Source organism: Rhipicephalus sanguineus, chromosome 4 (assembly GCF_013339695.2).
Source record: "Rhipicephalus sanguineus isolate Rsan-2018 chromosome 4, BIME_Rsan_1.4, whole genome shotgun sequence".
Lineage (NCBI taxonomy): Eukaryota > Metazoa > Arthropoda > Arachnida > Ixodida > Ixodidae > Rhipicephalus > Rhipicephalus sanguineus.
Genome location: NC_051179.1, coordinates 35,496,712 through 35,515,011, shown reverse-complemented (window position 1 = coordinate 35,515,011; position 18,300 = coordinate 35,496,712). Strand labels below are relative to the sequence as shown.

General features: G+C 50.4%; 1 protein-coding gene across 1 annotated transcript in view; it reads left to right on the top strand.

Annotated features, from left to right (window-relative positions):
• LOC119389769 (alpha-mannosidase 2) overlaps nt 1-11,711 on the top strand; it is a 66,118-nt gene extending 54,407 nt beyond the window's left edge. Inside the window, exons 3-4 of the mRNA XM_037657159.2 lie at nt 4,536-4,844; nt 5,129-11,711. Coding sequence (XP_037513087.1) covers nt 4,536-4,844; nt 5,129-7,730 — 2,911 coding nt within the window. The 3' untranslated portion in view covers nt 7,731-11,711. The remainder of the gene's footprint in view (nt 1-4,535; nt 4,845-5,128) is intronic.
• Nucleotides 11,712-18,300: the final 6,589 nt, after the last annotated feature.

Here is an 18,300-nt window from a genome sequence, read left to right as displayed (position 1 = left end):
CCCCTGATTTCATTTACTTCAATTACGGCCGAAAAGTTGTGCACCTTTCATGCAGAAGACGGTTTCGCTCAACTAACAGCGCGAAATTCGCGCGAAGAGACGTACGTATACCTAAGCGGTGTGGATTTTCTTATTTCGTGCCTCGCCGTCCCTGCTAAAGAGGACCTGTACCTGTAAGGCCGAATGTGTACCCGCGCGCTCGATGCCCCGCTGTGCGTCACGGTATTGGTGGTATGTCAGGATGAGTGCAGCCCGACGTAGAGTGTAGACGCTGCTCGTGGATATAAACCTAATTCCTTTCCTACGTACTGTTCTTTTCTGTTTAGTTAACTTAACGCCATCTCCAGTGTCACGTCCGACGACGGAGTATACTGAACACCGAATAGGACATGAGTGCGAATTCCGAAGCTTTGTTCTCTATACGATATATGAATGTGTAACAAGCGTATAGAGGGAACTGCTGGCGAGACGACAAGAAAGCTGACACTGGGGCACTGGAATTGATATAGGCTTTTACCTTCCATCATTGGGCTAGTTGATCTAAACTAAGCTCTCGTCTTCACACTGTCATCGTAAGGCCGCCCCTTTCATCCTCTGCTTCTGTGGCGAAGAAGATCGATACTTTATTGACTACCGGGAATTGAAGTTATAACCACATGATATGAGAGACGCTGTGGTGGAGGGCTCCGCAAATTTCGACCACAAGTTTCTTTAACGTGCACTTAAATCTAAGCACACGGGCCTCTAGCATTTTGCCTCCATCGAAATGCGGCTGCCGCGGTCGGGATTCGATCCCGCGACCTTAGGTTCAGCAGTTTAGCACCACAACTACAAGACCACCGCGGCGGTGGTGAAATAGAAGTCAGTCCCCCTCGCTGTGAAGTCGGCAGCTGGACGCACTCGGCAGCGGGGCGCACTAATCACTTCGCTGTCGCGCAGCTTTCTCGTATACTAAATTCTGGAAGTATATACGCTTTTCCGTTCTATTAAGTCGTCCCACTCAAGATGGCCGAGTGTGCGCTGGTGGTGCCATGAAGCATATTGCGAACTTGCAGCAGCAGCACTTACTGGAGCGATCCCGGCTTTATTAGCACGTGTATTGCGACAGTCCACCATCTTGTGTAGGTCGTACGTATCAGATGCGGGCTGAAATGTACTTGTGGAATTTTGTTATAACACATTTGTGCGAGGTGTCTCGCGCCTCGCAGGCTGCGGCTGTGTTGGTCCCTGTATGTGTACTTTGGAGGCTGCGGTAGTTGTGTGGCTGCTAGGTAACGAAGGTGATGTGCACCTCGCAAAAAGATGGTTGTTCTTGAAATGGTAGCGGTGTTCACTTGGAAAGCGCACTGTTGCTGTTGTCGCCAGTAAATGAGTTTCTCGCGTGTAACCCGCACCTCCAACAACGACTCCCGAAAAATTTCCTAAAAACAATCCATGCGTGTTGCCTCAAAGTTAGCTTCCTTGCATAGCTGTACAGTGCTGCCAGTGAAGCCACCTTTGTAGAGCGGAATTCGCGTATTTTTTGTTTTGACTTTAGCTCAAAATTTGTTTTATTATACTTTTTGCGGGTTATACGCGAGCAATTACAAGTGTCGAGGTAAAAGCGGAAATCCGCTGATATTGGTCTTCGTTTTTGGGTCCTTGTCTTCCTACGAGCTCGCGGGAAAGACCCCCCCCCCCGCCCCCATAAAAAATGAAGAATAACTTAAAATGGTCAAAACGGCCGTGTCGCCGTATTCTTTCCCTCTGCTTAGTCCTACGGATTTACGCCTTATTTGAAGGGCTAGAAAGTCTGCGTGATATTACAAAAGGCGAATTCCGTTTTTCCATCTAGCCGCCTTCATTTTGCCGATATTCATTCTGGAAGAGACGCCTTCGCGTTGCTCTCCAGTTCATGCTGCCGATATTACGCTTCCGGTGCGCAAGGTTCCGCTAACGTTCCTCTGCGTTCCACACAATGTAATTCGCTATGAGTGCGTTTCCTCGCGTTGAACTTCCGTCGCTGTCCTTATGTGCGCACGTGTTCTTACGTGAAGAAGGAACTGCCAGCTTCCTTACATTCATTTTAAAAACAGCGCAGCAAAACGAGGACAGTATAGAAAGAAACAACGGGACGGGCGCTGCCCGTTGTTTGAAGGCAAGAAAAGCAACACAAGAGAACAAAAAGGGGGCTTCGACCGTGTGCGGCGTCAAGCGTAGGGCTGCGTTTGTTCCATGCAAGATGGGGGTCGTATATGATTTACCAATGTCCTGTGGGAAGAGGTATATAGGGCAGACGGGGCGCTGCATTAGTGTGCGCCTAAAAGAGCATGAAAGAACAAGCCGGTCTTATAGATTGTCGCACATCGGGGCGCATTCCAAGGCATGTGGTTGTGAGCCATGATTTGAAGAGTGTACAATCATTCAGCGTCATAAGAGTCAACTCATCAGGGAAATCATCGAAGCGTATCATATTTGTAAAGAGGAAGCTTCGTGCATTAGCCATCCTTCAGTGTCATTATCACAAAGTGAACAGAGCTATCTGCGGGCATCATTTGGTGACTAGACGTTTCTCGCGCGCATGTTGGCGGCGTCCATGTGGCATATACATCACTTTGTTTGACTTCACTCTAGTTTTCGGTTGTCAATATCACGTGCCTTTTTGTACTTAAGTATCTGTTTTTTCGAATAAACTTCTCAGCTTCCTTACGCCTAAAAGTGCTCATTCGACTTATCGCTACGACGGTGGGCTTCACTGCCGATGCCGGTTGTATTGTGCCGTAGCAGGCACTCATGTAGTGCAGGAAAGTGACTTCTTGTCTCTAGTGTCATGACACTATATATTTTTGTTATCGATGTGCAGATTTCTACAAACGCCCGTCTGCGTTCCGCACGATGTAGTTTAAGATGACGGTTGCGTATATATGAACTTGTGTTGCTTTTCTTGCCATCGGTGCTCGCAAAGTGTAAGCCTAAAATCAGAAAGCTTTTGTTTGACTTATTGCGCGTCAACTGGGCTTCACTGCCGATACCGGTTGTATTGCGCCGGAGCAAGCACTCGTGCAATGCGGGAAAGCGACATAGTGTGTTGAATGATAGTGTGCACTGTTATAGCAGAAACGGCATAAGCAATAATAGGGAGTTTTAGAATAGCGTACGCAAAGATAGCGGCCCGCTGTTTTCGTCACTTAACGGGGGCCCAAAAGAGGATAATGTATGACGCATGCGCGGTTGTGACAAACGCTAACGCAAGGCTTTGCGCACGCTATTCTAAAACTCCCTTATATGTACTTCATTTTGTTAGCACTACGGAAGCATACTTAGGGCAATTTCTAGAGTCAAGATGCTTTACCCGACAATGCGCAATGCGCAGAGTTGGGTAACATTTTTTTGTACCTTTGTTACTATACCTCATAGTGTGTCTGCCCTCGAACATATGATTCGAGTAATATGTGACGAACGCCGCATCCCTCCGAACAGAAATAACAGGGCTGTATGGCAATAAGCGTGTAGTTTGTTCTGTATACCATGCATCATGGACGAATAACACACGGGCTGGTTTAGTTGCTGCTACATCTTTTCACAGTACAGCAAACTGTGTAACTGACATTATAGTTTTAGTGGAACAGACTTTCATTCATGTCCCTATCATCCGATGTTCTTTTTTCGCTTTAGTTGCCTAGCATCACAATATCTCAAATGAAATTAGACGTAAGCATTTAGTTACGTTTCATGCATTTACTGTGACAGCTACTTATAGAATGGGTCGTCCACTAGCAGTCATTAATGGATTTTAGCCTGGTCACTTCTCAAGTACACACTGCTAAGTACACTTTCGCGTATTGTCTTTATACCATCTCGCATCTGATTGTGAATGGGAAAGAGGTGGGGAGAAAAGGAAAGGGGGAGGGATTTGACGTGTTCAATGCTTCTGTTAGTTGCAACCGCATGAAGAAAAGGTACGGGGATTTCTGAGTCCTTCGTCTATCCCGTTCTTTTTTTTTTTTTCATCGTTGTGCGAATGTAGCACTGATTATGCAAAATACAATTACAAAGCCCATTTATTTAACTTAAACAATCTACCTGGTAGCTTGTGTGAGGATTCGTTCGGTGTTTTGATCGGCGATGATGTTTTTTCGTATCAATCAGTGGACACAGGCATCAATGTCATCAGTGTCACTCTGACGTCAATTTATTTTTCCTGTTCCCGGTTCTCTGTTCCTGAATAAGTGCTGTTCACTTCCGCATTCATGAACCGGCCAGTAGAGCGATCGATTGGCTGAGTTACTGAGGACACACCGGCTTGTCGTCAGCAGCTATGTTCGTTTTTTTTTTTTGTGTGTGCCTCAGCATTACGATGGACAGTACATTAAAAAAAAGTATGCGTGTTTGAAGCTTGCGGTGTGAAGCCTACTTCGAATAATACCGGAACTGGTTAATGCTAGGGAAGGTAATTGAAGGTAGTTATGTAGAATTGGAGGTAATGCTAACGGGTTTATTTTTAATTTGTGGCTTAATCGCCACTAATCTCTTGTTCCCTTGTGCATTTCGCGCAGCCTGGAGAACAGGCCGCACCTTCGCGAAGCTGTGCGGCACCTGGTGCACCGTGGCCAACTGGAGATGGTCACGGGCGGCTGGGTGATGACGGACGAGGCGGCCGCCCACTACTACGCCATGGTTGACCAGCTCGTCGAAGGACACCAGTGGCTACGCTCCACGCTGGGTGTGGTACCGCGCGCTGGCTGGTCCATCGACCCGTTCGGGCACGGCGCGACCGTACCGTACCTATTACAGGCCGCCGGCATCCGCAGTACCTTCATCCAGCGCACTCACTTCGCTTGGAAAGAATTCCTCGCCGCGAGGAGGTTAGTATGAGTTGTGGGTGCGTGCTTGTTTTCGTGTTTTAGAGCTATATCTTAAACTGTAAGGGATAATTTCGTGACCGTTACGGTTGCAACGCTAACGGAAGTAACCATGCAGCAAAGGGCTTCCGATGTATAAGTTATTGCTGCTCACAGGCGGTGTTACCAGAGTTCGGATAACATTGATGGCTGTTGCAGTTGTACTATATATAGGACACGTTGGACAGTTGTGTTGCAGCTTGCGCAGTGAACGTAACACTAATTACGTCGTTGTACTCGCCCTGCAGGGACTTGGAGTTCCTTTGGAAGACTCCGTTCCCGACAACTTACTTCAACGACTCCGGCGTGGTGACTCACATGGCGCCCTTCGAGTTGTACAGCATCAAGCATACCTGCGGGCCCAACACGGACGTGTGCCTCAAGTTCGACTTCCGCCGGCTCGCCGGAGAGTACACGGAGAGTCGCGCTTCGCAGGTTGCTGATCACAACGTAGCCACCCTGGCCGAGCTTCTCTTGGGCCAGTACGGCCGGATCGGCTCGCTCTTTCCGCACAATGTCGCCCTGGTGCCGCTGGGGGACGACTTCCGGTTCGACCACGACATCGAGTGGGAGCAGCAGTATGCAAACTACCGCAAGCTGTTCGACTACATCAACAAGAGCAAGCGGCTACACGCGCACGTGCGCTTCGGCACGCTGAGCGACTACTTCGAAGAAGTCTACACCCGCATGGAGAAGGGCGTCTCGCGCGAGCACCCGTTCGCCAAGCTCACGGGAGACTTCCACTCGTACGGCGACATGTACGCCGAGGGCAAGCCTTCCTACTGGACGGGCTACTTCACCACGCGACCCTACCTGAAACACTTTTCCCGCGAGCTGGAGCACTGGCTACGCGCCGCCGAGATCCTCTACAGCCTCGCCCGCGTCTACCTGAACGAGAGCGGCCAGACGGACCTGGGTCGCCGGCTCGATGCCGACTACGTGTTCCTCGTGCAGACCAGGGACGCCCTGGGTCTCTTCCAGCACCACGACGCGATCACGGGAACGTCAAAGGAAGGCGTCATGGCCGACTACGGGTCGCGCATGTACAACGGCATGAAGGAGGCCATGGGCGTCATCGCACACGCCGCCCAGTATCTGATGCTCGTCGAGCAGCCCATGGTCAGCGCCGCGATCCAGTCGCAGAGACCCGTGACGTCGTACCTATATCCGGACGTGCAGAGACCCACTTACGACGTGCTGCCCATCAAGCTGCCGCTTACCGTGCCAGAGATTCACGGCCGCAAGATCGTCCTCTACAACTCGCACGCGCAAGCGTTGCAGGAGGTGGTACGCGTGCACGTGTACGACCCCGTTGCCAGGGTGCTCGACGCGACGGGCGAAGACGTTCTGTTTCAGCTCAACCCCGTGTGGACCGACGCTGCCGCCGTGTCCAGCGTCGTGTTCGAGCTGGTGTTCGTCGCTAAGCTGGCGCCACTCTCGTTGAGCACCTACACCCTGCTCGTAGAGCCCGGCAGGCTAACGACGCCAAAGACGAGGGTCTCTATGTTCGTCGGCGACGCGTGGTCCGGTGCTGGCGCTCAGGCCGTCTTCAACTTCGAGAGCCCGCACACGAAGCCCGTTGTCCTGTCCACGCCGTACATAGAGGCGACGTTCTCCCACGAAACGGGCCTCCTGCGTTCAATCAGGTTGCGCAAGAGCGGCCTCGAGAGGCGGGTGAACGTCTCCTTTAACGCGTACCGCTCACTCGAGTTCCACAGCGGCGCTTATCTGTTCGAACCGGACGCCAGCGACCCGTTCGTGAACGTCACTGGACGCTTTCCGCTTGTGCGCGTGGTCCAAGGTCCAATCACCTCCGAGCTGGTGTCCGCCTACGCGGACGGGCTGACGCACACCTTCCGAGTGTACCACGTCGACGGCTTCCTCGGAGGCGGCCTCGAGATGAGCGTCGTTTTCGACCTGTCCAAGCGCTCCGACTACAACGTCGAGATGTTTATGAAGATAGACACGGACGTAGACAGCGGCGACCGCACCTTCTACACGGACTCGTCGGGCTTCCAGATGATGAAGCGCGTCACCGACGTGCGGTTGCCCGTGGAGGCCAACTACTACCCCGTCACTGCCGCCGCTTACTTGGAGGACGAGCTGTCGCGCGTCACTCTTCTCGTGTCGCACGCCCACGGCGCCGCGAGCGTCCAGCCGGGATCTCTGGAGGTGATGCTGGACCGCAAGCTTCGCTACGACGACAGCCGCGGTCTCGGCGAAGGGGTGCTGGACGTTCGCGAAACGCGAGCCGACTTCTGGCTGCTCCTGGAACCGAGGGTTCCCGAGGACTCCGGCAAGGACAACGAGGGGAACAAGGTCGAGGGCAACGACGATGGCGGGAGGATGTCGCCGGACCTACCGAACCTGTCTTCGCTGGCGCACTCGCTATCGCAGCGCCTCCTCTACCCGGTCGTCGTGTTGGCCACTGAGGGACAGCAGAACCGGGCTCTTCATCCGGGCTTCAGTTTCCTGCACGCGGGCTACCCGTGCTCGACGTGGATGATGAACCTTCGTACGGTGCCTCTGGAGCAAGACTTCGACCGGCCTTCGAAGAGCAGCCTGTTGATTCTGCACCGCAAGGCCGGCTCGTGCCGCGTGGCCAGCGTAGGTCCGCCGTCGTGCGAGATGGAGAAGACCTACGCCTCGTCGGGCACCGGGTCTCAAGGCCACGTGTCTTCTTCGAGGCAAGCGTCATCGCGACCTGAGAAGTTCCGGCTCGTCAAGGTGCAGTCGGTTCACAGGACTACGCTGACGGGCGTTCGAAACGGGGCGAGGCTCCCCGACGTCAATGCGGTCGAGGTGCCGCCTATGGAGATTGTGACGCTCAATGTGACTTTTGGTCCTTAAGCGCACCAAAAGCCATAAAAGTGTGTGGTAAGAGTTAGATTCACCGCGGAGACGTTTGTAGGCTTTCTTAGTATAGTACTAAACGTGCCAGGAACGGAGATCAGCGCACCGACTTTTGTGTCGAAGTCGGCTCGCAGCGACCTGCCATCTTAAAAGACCTACACGGTTAGTTTTTCTGATCCGCGCTCGAGTTTCGTGATCTGAGGGCGCCGACACGCGTTGAGTCGCGCGCGTAAACGGTTGCCGGCTTCCCTCCGGATGGCCTTGTTGGTTGGTTGTGTGATTCCTCTGCCTTGTGCCCGTTAATGGACGTGTCACGTGTGCACGTTGTTCGAGTCAAATGTGTGCGCGTGCGATTCTTCGTGTCGGTAGCGGCATATGCCGGAAAGTCGTAGTTTTGAAACTCCTGTTGCAGAAACTTTTCCTAGGGGTGCCTCGACACTGATTGCCGATTGTCACCCCGAGCGCCCACTGAGGTAAATTTTTGAGCTTGTGCGCTTACTCGGCGCTCTGTCGATAATGTACAATACCTATACTGACACTAAGCTCTTGTGGATGCCAGCTCGGGACGTAGAGACGACACCACTGCTCTTTATAAGAGGCTGTGAAGATGTGAATTTGTCTATTTTAAAGAAAGAAAGCGATTCGCTGACCAACGCGAGGATTTCTTCTGGTGGGTGTTAACATATCGGCCTGAAATGTATCGCGAGAGAAGCACGATTTTTTAATATATTGTACGTGTTGTCCTGTACATGTGTAACCTGTAAAATAATAAGAGCGGGAAAGATGGGGTGTATACATTACTACTCTTGGGAATAGAGGTGTGTAAAAGTACTCCTTTATTGTTCGTAACAAAAGGAGCTTATGCGGGAGTTGGGGTGGTTATCAAAGAATGATGAAGATTATCGCCCTGCACATGTTATCGTGAACCCCATACCCCGCAAATCTTACCAACTCTATGTTCCTCTCTTAGAAACGTTTGTACCTGCCCTCCCGATACTGTATTCATAGGCTCCGGTTTTAAAGCAGGGCACACTATTAGCGCAGCCTTTTTATGAGTATTAACAAGGTTAACGGTAGAAGGCAACTCAGGGTATGTACACGAGAAAGCTTTTACGCGGCTTTCGGACCGCCTTCTAACTGTGGCGTCGCCGCAGTAATTTATTTAGGTTATTCTTGTCACTTTTTTAAGTGTCATAAGAACCCTTACCGAAAAGCGAGGGGCGTTTTTTTTTGTAGACTTAGTATTTCGAGGGAGACAAGCTAACTCCTTAACTTGCGGCACACCGTCTCGGATAATGACAACGTTTAAGCGGATTCTGATCCCGGATACCAAGCCCGTAACGTAAAAAAAAGAAAAAAAGAAAAAAGACGAATCGTTGTCGTATTCAAGCGTTGAGATGTGTGCTCCGTGTTTTTTTTGTTTTTTTTTTTCTCCTGTACCTGGCTTGGTCTTTTTTATTATATTTTGGTTCACTGTACGTATATCTTTATTGACAAAGAAGTGGCCTTGCATTGCTAGACCCTTCAAGCCAGCGCCCAACTGACATGAGCGATCTCGATTGTTGAGGGCTATGGATCTTATTGATGTTTGGTTGTACGTTGCACCCTAGATTCTAGCCTTCGTTCTCGGTGTACATATATCGATAGCTCGCTAACCAGCAACTTACGTCTACGACTCAACTGGAGTGAATCTTAGTCGCCCTTGTCACGAGCACTAACCACTATTGGACGCGGAGATTCTTGCGCAGCTACGAGCACTAGTGATTACCTTCGGGCACGATGTCCGTACGGGAGGACATCATACGCTTTGACAACCAGAAAACGATGCCATGTATCTACCCCGTCTTCCATGGATGACGACATTCACTGTGGATCGCTAGAAGCTCTGCATCAGAGCGTGTAAATACGTGTACATAGGAAAAAAATAAGTTGGTTCGTTAGTGCGCGAAGGTTCGTCACTTTCGTAAGCTTATATAACAAAGCGAAGTATGGCTTGGCGTCAAGCTTTCTTTTTTTTTTTAATTTTATTTAAGAGTATTTCGCTCGGGCACAGAGGTGGGGTTAGCTGAAACTGCAGGCGCAGAATTTTTTTTAAGGCCTTCGCGAGTGAGCGTTTGTTTATTGCAGAGAAATGGCAGATCGCGTAGATAGGGCAACATAAGGAAGCACGGATCTGTGATCTAGCCTTGCGCGGCTGGGTCGTGTCTGATGAGGGATCGTTTGCTCGTTTTGCTTTTACTTGAGAAAGTAAGCATCTTGCGGCTTCATCATAGCTGCTGAATATGTTTCGTGAAGTGAGAAGTGTTTTTATTTTTTTTTTCGCGAATACTTAGTATTACGAGCTGCCGTGCAGTCTTACTTCATAGCTCCTCCGAGCATTTTTCTCAGCGCTGCGTTTATCTCGTGTCTCTGTTTAAGGCTGCATTCAAGGTCCGGAGTCATTTTCGCTTAGCCGATTCTCCAGTCGACGACTGAAATAAAAAAGAAAAGAGAAACCACTTCACTGGAGCAGCTGACGAAGCAGCTGCTCTGCCGACAGCTCGAGTATGGACAGCTGGCAACATTGGCGCTTGCTTTAATGTAGTGCCGCCAAAGGTTTAATATAGATAACAGCAGTTACGACTTTCACCGACCTTCACCTTCATTGGACCTTCGTGTGCAGCTGCAGCGACTCCGAAGCGATACAATCAAATGCGTACGCTGAGTAAAAGTGAGCTTTTCTATTTTTCATTCGAGGCATTGTCGATGTGCTGTTGTGTGTACCGAAGTGCGGCTGCGAGAAATTTTTAACGCCGGAGTGCTTCGACTATCGGGTGCTATCATCATCCGCTGAAGTTTGGCTGTGGCCGTAAGCTATGTGTCCATCACTAAGGCACTCCGAAATCTCGAATATGGCGTTTTTTTTTTTTTCTGCAACATTAGCTCATACAGGAACCGTCGGGTGGCAGACGGCTTCGTGCTCGAGTCTAATTTTATCTTATATAACCTAATGGAAAAACCCACTCACTACTTGGCCAATCCCCTGTGTTGGGTATGCGCCATCGACTAAGGATAAGAAGAAGAAGGAGAGAGCTAAATCTTGCAGCGGCAGAAAGTGCGTGTTTGTCGTTCGTGTCGATATTGTTTACAGCCGCGACCGTTGGTTAACACAACGCCTGTAGTGTCATGAGTGAAATTTTGAAGGGTGAAGAGCTGTCGAGTCGCTTGGTAATCTCTGCTATGCTGTTGTGTGTTTCGCTGTTGTGTTGTGCGTATCAGTGACGTCGAAATCAAAACCCTTGCATTTTTTAACGTTGTTTGGTAGTTCTGCAGCACATTTTGTATACTGTGGAATTGTTGCAACAGTGTTTTAGAACGTCCTTTTTTTTTTCATATTTCGTGCATTGCTGTGACATGTGCACAGCTTATAGGTTCCTCTTGTATCCCAAGTGATGCCGATGTGTGTTGCACTTTGCTGTTTGCGTGTCGTCGTGTCGCAGTTTGTGAAGCGCCAACATAGATCTTCGATGTCCACAGTTCGAGTGCCAGACCCGGCCTCACTTGTACAAACAGCTTCCCGTGTAAATCTGTCGATGTATAGGCGTGGCCCAGGAGTAATAATAATAATAATATATTGATCGTTTTTGAAGTAATATATTTTGTTTTGCATATTGAAGAGAGTTTATAACCGAGCGTAGGAGCGCGAGCCGTCGGGCATACCGTGATAACGTGGCGCATTGGCGCTACCAAAGTGAGCAATACCGAAAGCGCTTTCAGACCCTATAACGCTGGTGTTGGTGTCTCGCTGTATCGGACGTCCATACAGTTGCCTGCGTGTTGAACGGAAGACAGCCACCCTTTTATTTTGCTTTTTTTTTTGAAACCCATGCCAAATCATTGATGTGTCAAGTGTGTACCTGTGTCTCCATTATTTTATTTTCTAATATATTGTTTCCGTCAAAAATAAAAAAAGCTCTCAGTCGTAGAGCGTTCCGTTAATTGGACTATATTTCTTGTGTGGGGGAGGGAAGACCCTCCCCCACCTAATCTCGTGGTCACTTGCTCACCTGTGGCGCGGCAAGAAATGCTGTCGTCTGACAACCCGGGGGTCCAGCTCCGGCCCATAAACAGAGCCGGGGAGGTGGCCGACAGGCATGGTCTGGCAGACTACCTCCCCTTATAGATGACTCCGTAGGGTCAATGAACGTTTTTTCTTTTTGTGTTCGCTGCACGCCACTTTACTCGACCGCAAAGGAGGGGTGGAGAATCTTAAATGTATATTTTGTTATGTTGAATAAAATCTAGCAAGAATCTGTGATGCTAACCATAGATGTACTCAAACGGGGGTGTTTTACAGGCAGGAGTTGACCCGACGAAGCACTGGGTTATTTACTACAAGGGCTAACTCAAAGCAGGCCAGCGATCAAACTCCGTCGTCTTCCTCTTTTCTCTTGCTCGAGCCCAGTGTCCACTGCCTTCATTGCGGTACAAGAAATCTCTAATCGATGACCGGCCTTCTTCAGAAGAACAAGGAAGCTTTTATTGCATCGCGGCTCTAGTCCTAGTCGTTCCACTTGTGGAGTCGACGCTCCGGTAGTGTGGACGGGTGCAATTGTCCCTTGGATGTGGCACACGTGGCACTCGCAAGGCACGCGTGTGGCACTCGGACGAGGTCATCTGGGCACTCGGATCATCAGGGGATTGCACACAGATCATCCGGGGAACGAAACGAGACATCCGGGCAACCAGCCAGAAGTTGCGTGACGACGACGTGTATGCGCTTTGAAGAAGCGTACAGAGACGGGGCACACACATCCCATGCCGTCTCATCTCTGTCCGCGTCTTCAAAGCGCATCCACATCGTTGTCATGCAGAACCAACTAGCCCAACTAAGTGCGCTGACAGAAGTTGCGGTCTTCTCGTTCTTTGGCTGCAAACCGTTCCTACAGGACCGCATCATATGCGCTAGTTATAGCAAAAAATATTGTTTCCCAGTTCTTAGCGTTTCTTCACCTGTAACCTATCCGCTGAAGTTTTGTCGTTTTCAATAGCGGAAGTTCCAAGTGCAGATTCAGGGGACCATACGCTTGTTCTTTTGAACGCCAGCCTGCGTTTTTTTTTAAACGCCAACGGTTGGCGAGTAATTGGCGCGCAGTTTCATTTCCTCCTTATTTTCCCCATTAGTCTTCGCCTTGTGTAGGGTAGCAAAACAGGAGCTTCTCTACTGGTTAACCTCCCAGCCTTTCCCACATCATGTTTCTCTCTCTCTCTCTCTCTCTCTATGGGTCTGCAGGCTGCTGTTTGCTGCAGTACGACGTTTCCTTAACCTTCCCACGTTAATCGGGCAGGCCCAGATGAGCTGTTGTATACATGAACGTGTACAACAGCTTGCAAATATGAGCAATTTTCTATGCGAAACAATCAAACGAAGCGCCGTACGTACAACGGCTTGCAGTACTCCGTGGCGCCCGTGCATGTTGCTCGACTTTGCTGAGGACAACTGTCTGTTCATGCGCAAACTGCATAAAGGAAGAAAGAAATGACAGCGGGGAGATATGAACTGTTTATCGCACAAATCGAATATAAAGGCAAAACATATCTCATTGCATGCGCCTATTGAAAGCCAGGCATTTTTCCACAGCCGTAACACGAGGTGCGCTTTCCACAAGTGCACAAAATGTTCTCTTCAAAATACAGAAACGTTTGCGTCCAGGACGCGCAAATCAGCGTCGGAAGCTTGTCGATTCGCGAGCCATGGTTCTACGAAGCATCTTCGAGCTACCGACTCCCTTCGATGGACTCCTGGAAGCAGTCCCCTGGACCGCTCCAGGTGTGGCATTTGGAGGCGTTGAAGGGTAGGTGGAGCTAGCAGTCCTGGACGCGCTTGTGACCGGTAGCGTCAACGCAGAGGATACCTTCGCAGTAGATTCGGGCGACTTGGTGGTTCCGCAGGCAGCGTCTTGCGAGGAAACCGCTTGCACCTTTCTTGAACCCCCGCGACGCGTGGTGCCATCCCGTGGCGAGTACGACTGCATTGGTGAGGCTGACCCTCTAATCGGAGACTTTATCGGCGTCTTCGTTCCTATGCTGTCGTCACCAGGAATAATTGCGGGTTCTCGTTCTGCGGAATAAAACATTCCTCATTTTTAAGGCCTGCCGCGCACTGCGCGAGAGCTTCATTACCGTGATTTACACCTGCGTGGCTTATCGAAGCAGAAAACGTTGGTTCAGAGTGGTCAGAAATACACGACTCTTTTCTTTTTCAGGGCAAACGGCACTATGATTATGATCTGTTGTCTTATGTTTTTCTCTAGAAGAGAAAGTGACGATTCGGGGTCATTTGTGACAAGTTCTCTTCACTATATATGTAAGGATTATCGAGAAAGATGCATTTTATTGTCGCGAGAAGTTTACGCGTTGATAGAAAACAAGTCACTGTTTCGCCGCAAGGGCGACGCCATGAATGCGATAGCAACAAACTGGATAGGAAGCCTGGCAGCTCACTCGATCCTTTAGGAAACGCGGCAGGTGCAGAGAGCGAAGGGGCCTTCGTGGTGTCTATGGCTTCAACGCAACCTTTGTGACGAGAGCACAACACCTACGAAGCTATGAGCCATCAGCTGATCGCCTTTAAAGATACGGCATACGACGCGCGTCACAACGGGCGACCACGCCCTGTCGCATTTACTGCGCCCTTTGACGGACAGCCCATTTGACCAACTAGCCCATTTCAAGACGTTAACACTGCCGGAGCCGCGCAGCCCCCCCCCCCCCCCACCTCCGGCACCAACTACATTCGTCTTTCGCGCGGCGAAGGATGGACGGCGCGTTTCCTCTGCTTGAGCTTCGTTTGTACGCAGCCCTCGCCCGCTCTCACTCGCACCTAGAACATACAAAGCGCGGAACGATGCTATTGATTTACACCTTGTACGGAACATCACGGCGACGGCAAAAAGGTGCCTGGAGGGTCCATATAATTTTATAGCAATAAAAACGGAGATATCAGAAGAATGGGGCTGGAGTGCTCTTTGCCACCTAAAACTGGACAGCACAAATTTATTACCTCTCCCCCTACAACCGCCAAATTGTTTCATAATATATATATATATATATATATATATATATATATATATATATATATATATATATATATATATATATATATATATATATATATATATATATATATATCAGAACACCGGATAATAATGCCTGCGAGCGAGTCATTCATCATAATATGTACGCACATCGTACCTTCCTGAAGCTTTCCGCTGCGTTTTGGAGAAACACCGCTACTTGCAAGGCCGCTTCTTGACGCGGGCCCTTTGTCCATGCCCTCTGCCGGCTCTGGCTGCGTCTTCCCGGCATCTCCGAGGTGTGACTGCGCAAACTCTTCGGAAGGACCAGGTCGGGTTTTCCAGGGCAGCGCGGAGGTCTCAGGTGGCGAGGTAGCCGTGGGCGGCGTGGTAGGGCTGGACTGCGGTACAGTATTGCTACTTGAAGAATTGGATATCTTCAATGCCTTCCGTCCGCAGTGGGACAAAATGGCGTCTCTCTTTGTTCGTCATGTTAACACAGTTTTGCTAATTGCCGACCAAGTTCACATTAAATACGGTTGTAGATCGGCACCTGCGACCTGTGCGGCAAGCCAATCGACACACTGCAGTCAATGCTGTTGCCTACTTACCACACCAACCTCAATATGCACCCACCATGCGCTCCGATTCCATGGCCGTTTGCAAAAACCCCCGTAAGAGAGCATGGCCTTCGCCGAGCAACAACACGTACTCAGACGCACCGACGCTGCTCTGTGGATGTACATATACCGCGGCTCGCAGGCACACTCCACTACGGTAGGTAGTGGCGGAGATTATGAACGACCGAGACAGTCGCACTTGTATTTACATCTTGCATTGGTGGGTCTCCACAGATCGGGTCAGCCAGTAGGTCTGTAATGGTTCTCTAGCCAGCAGGCTAGAACAGAGGCCCGGATTTGCCATTTGCCTGGAAGGAGCGACCCAGAAGGCGTCGCCAGGCTGACAAAGACCCACTCCCTCACTCAGCCAGCGGACGATGCGAGAGCACCCCTCGCCTCCCCTCGTAAGTGACGGCTCTGGTCTGGATTAGAGAACCGTTGCTCCAGGTCGCTCTATTTGCGTTTATCCCAAGCAGATATCTTGTCTCTTTCAGGTCGAGAACAACATGTTACTAACCATGACACAATCACGTGCTTTCTAATTATGGCAGTAGGAGGCCTCTACTGTGTAATAATTCAAGAGGACGCTCAAGTAACCAGCGCATGTTAAGGGCAGGTTGGATTCACCGCATGCTGCTTCAAGTGTTGGAACTGTCGCAATTTAGATTGTCCCCTGATTGTTACCTGAAAGCCAATGGATGAACTGGTGACAGTGTGCGCGGTTACCATGTGCGCACACACCTTGCACCGCGACTTCTCACGAGGAGCGCAGCCATTTTGTTTACGGACAGCGAGCTTGGAAAATGAAAGGATACTGCGGAGGTTTCATGACGGTCGGTGAACGACACTGGGTGGTTCATAGCGAGGGTCTCGTTCTGGCAGACTTGATGCCGTCAGGTAGTATGCGAGGGATTGTTGGTCAACTGCAAGCTCAAGAAAAGATCACGTGCTTCGTGACGCCAGCAGGCAAAAAAAAAAAGTGTTCCACACACGCCGTCATGGCTACAAGCGGCGCTGACTTACACTCCCAGGTTTAAACGCACAGATATACCAGATAAAGCGTACAGGACAGGGGCGTAGCCAAGGGGGGGGTTGGGGGGAGTTCAGCCCCCCCCCCCCGAAAATTTTCAGTTTTGCTTGCGTATATATACACGCACACATACAAACACACGCACGAACATACATAAAGTATGGTTGAACCCCCCCCCCCCCCGAAAAATATTTCTGGCTACGCCCCTGGTACAGGAGGACGACCGCCACCGTAGCTCAATTGGTAGAGCATATCGTACGCGTTATTCGAAAGTTGCAGGTTCGGTCTCTGCCGGCGGCAAGTTATCTTTTCGTCCACTTTAATTTCTTCACATTTATATCATAATTAATACAGATAACGTCCCCTATACTTTCCTTGGGTTGATTGCCTGTTGGCTCTCATCTATGTTGTGTCTAATAAAGAAAAAACGAGCCCGAGCCCTATTCCCCTTCCTGGGTGGTTCTAGAATGATATTTTTAGGCGTTTTCTGTGTTAGTGTCATAGTACCGCTTCAATATGGCAGCGACGTACCTGCGTCTTCTTGCGTTCCTTGACCCTGCCAGGACTGGTCGGCGTGACGGCGCCCGAAAGCGAAACTCCACCCGGGGAGGCCACAGTTCTTTCCTGTTCCGTCAAGGCCACCATGCGCGAGTCGTCGGCATCCATACGAGCCTGGAAGCAACGGAACACGTCGGAGGCGGGTGACAGCAGTGCCTGCCGGAATGCTGCGGCCGCCAGGCGCGAGACGAGCAGCAGAACCACTACGCTGGATGCCATGCAGAAGGTGCGGAAGGGAAACCGCTGGCCAGCTACTTCGTCGTAGTCGGGAAACCGCAGGACCACTGGGATCTGCGCCGACGGCTCCCCGCACAGGGTGCGGAGTACTAATCCGACCACGAACGCTGCGAATGACGTTTTCAAGCGAAGCTTTCTTTATTGTGGACGCGCCCTCATCCTCACCATCATCCCGACTACGCTCACTGTAGGGCAAAGGCCTCTCCCATGTTCCGCCAATCAACCCGCTCCTGTCCTTGTTGCAGCCACGTTATCCCCGCAAACTTCTTAATCGCATCTACCCACCTAATCTTGTGCCTCCCCCTCGCTCGCTTGCCTTCTCTTGGAACCCAGTCTGATACTCTTAATGACTAGTGGTTACCTTGCCTTGAGATCTTGTATATAGATGTTACTAAAATTTATCGCCCCATGCTTGAGTGATCGTGCGCGAGCGTATCAATGCGCTCACGCAGCTCATGCACGAGACACCCGACCGCTCACCGGCCACAGCTCCGTAGGCATTCGTAATCTTCCTGAAGTAGAAGACGCACAGCAGCTGCGGGAAGAGGAGCACGTATGCCATGTCCGAGCACAGCGTCCACGTCTTGAACACGGACGTGACGGAGAGGCTCACGTTCACGGCCGCGGCGCCGATGGTCCACACCATGAAGCGAAACACCACGCTGGTCTCGAGTGCGGACGCCTGAGATGGCCGTTAAATTAACTTATAAAGAACTGGAAGCGTTGGCGCATCAAACAGCATTACAGCCCAGAGCACACCTGAATCGATGCACAATGCACATTAGTGTCTGACCGACTAAAAGGCGCCACAACAGCAACGCGCTTCCTTCACGCGCTTGCAACACACACCTGTTCAACCACCGTGGATCTTCCTCTTTTCTATCCTCTTCCGAATCGTAATAAAGAATTTGATTCGATTCGAAACAGAGCCACAACCATTTATGATTTTGGTTACACTTGTAATACTATAGATAGCGAAATTTCAATTGACGTATGGCCCAAAAAATACAGAGTGCGCAGTGGTCATCTCGAGTGATCGTTCTTGCGATTCGATCACACTTTGTGGA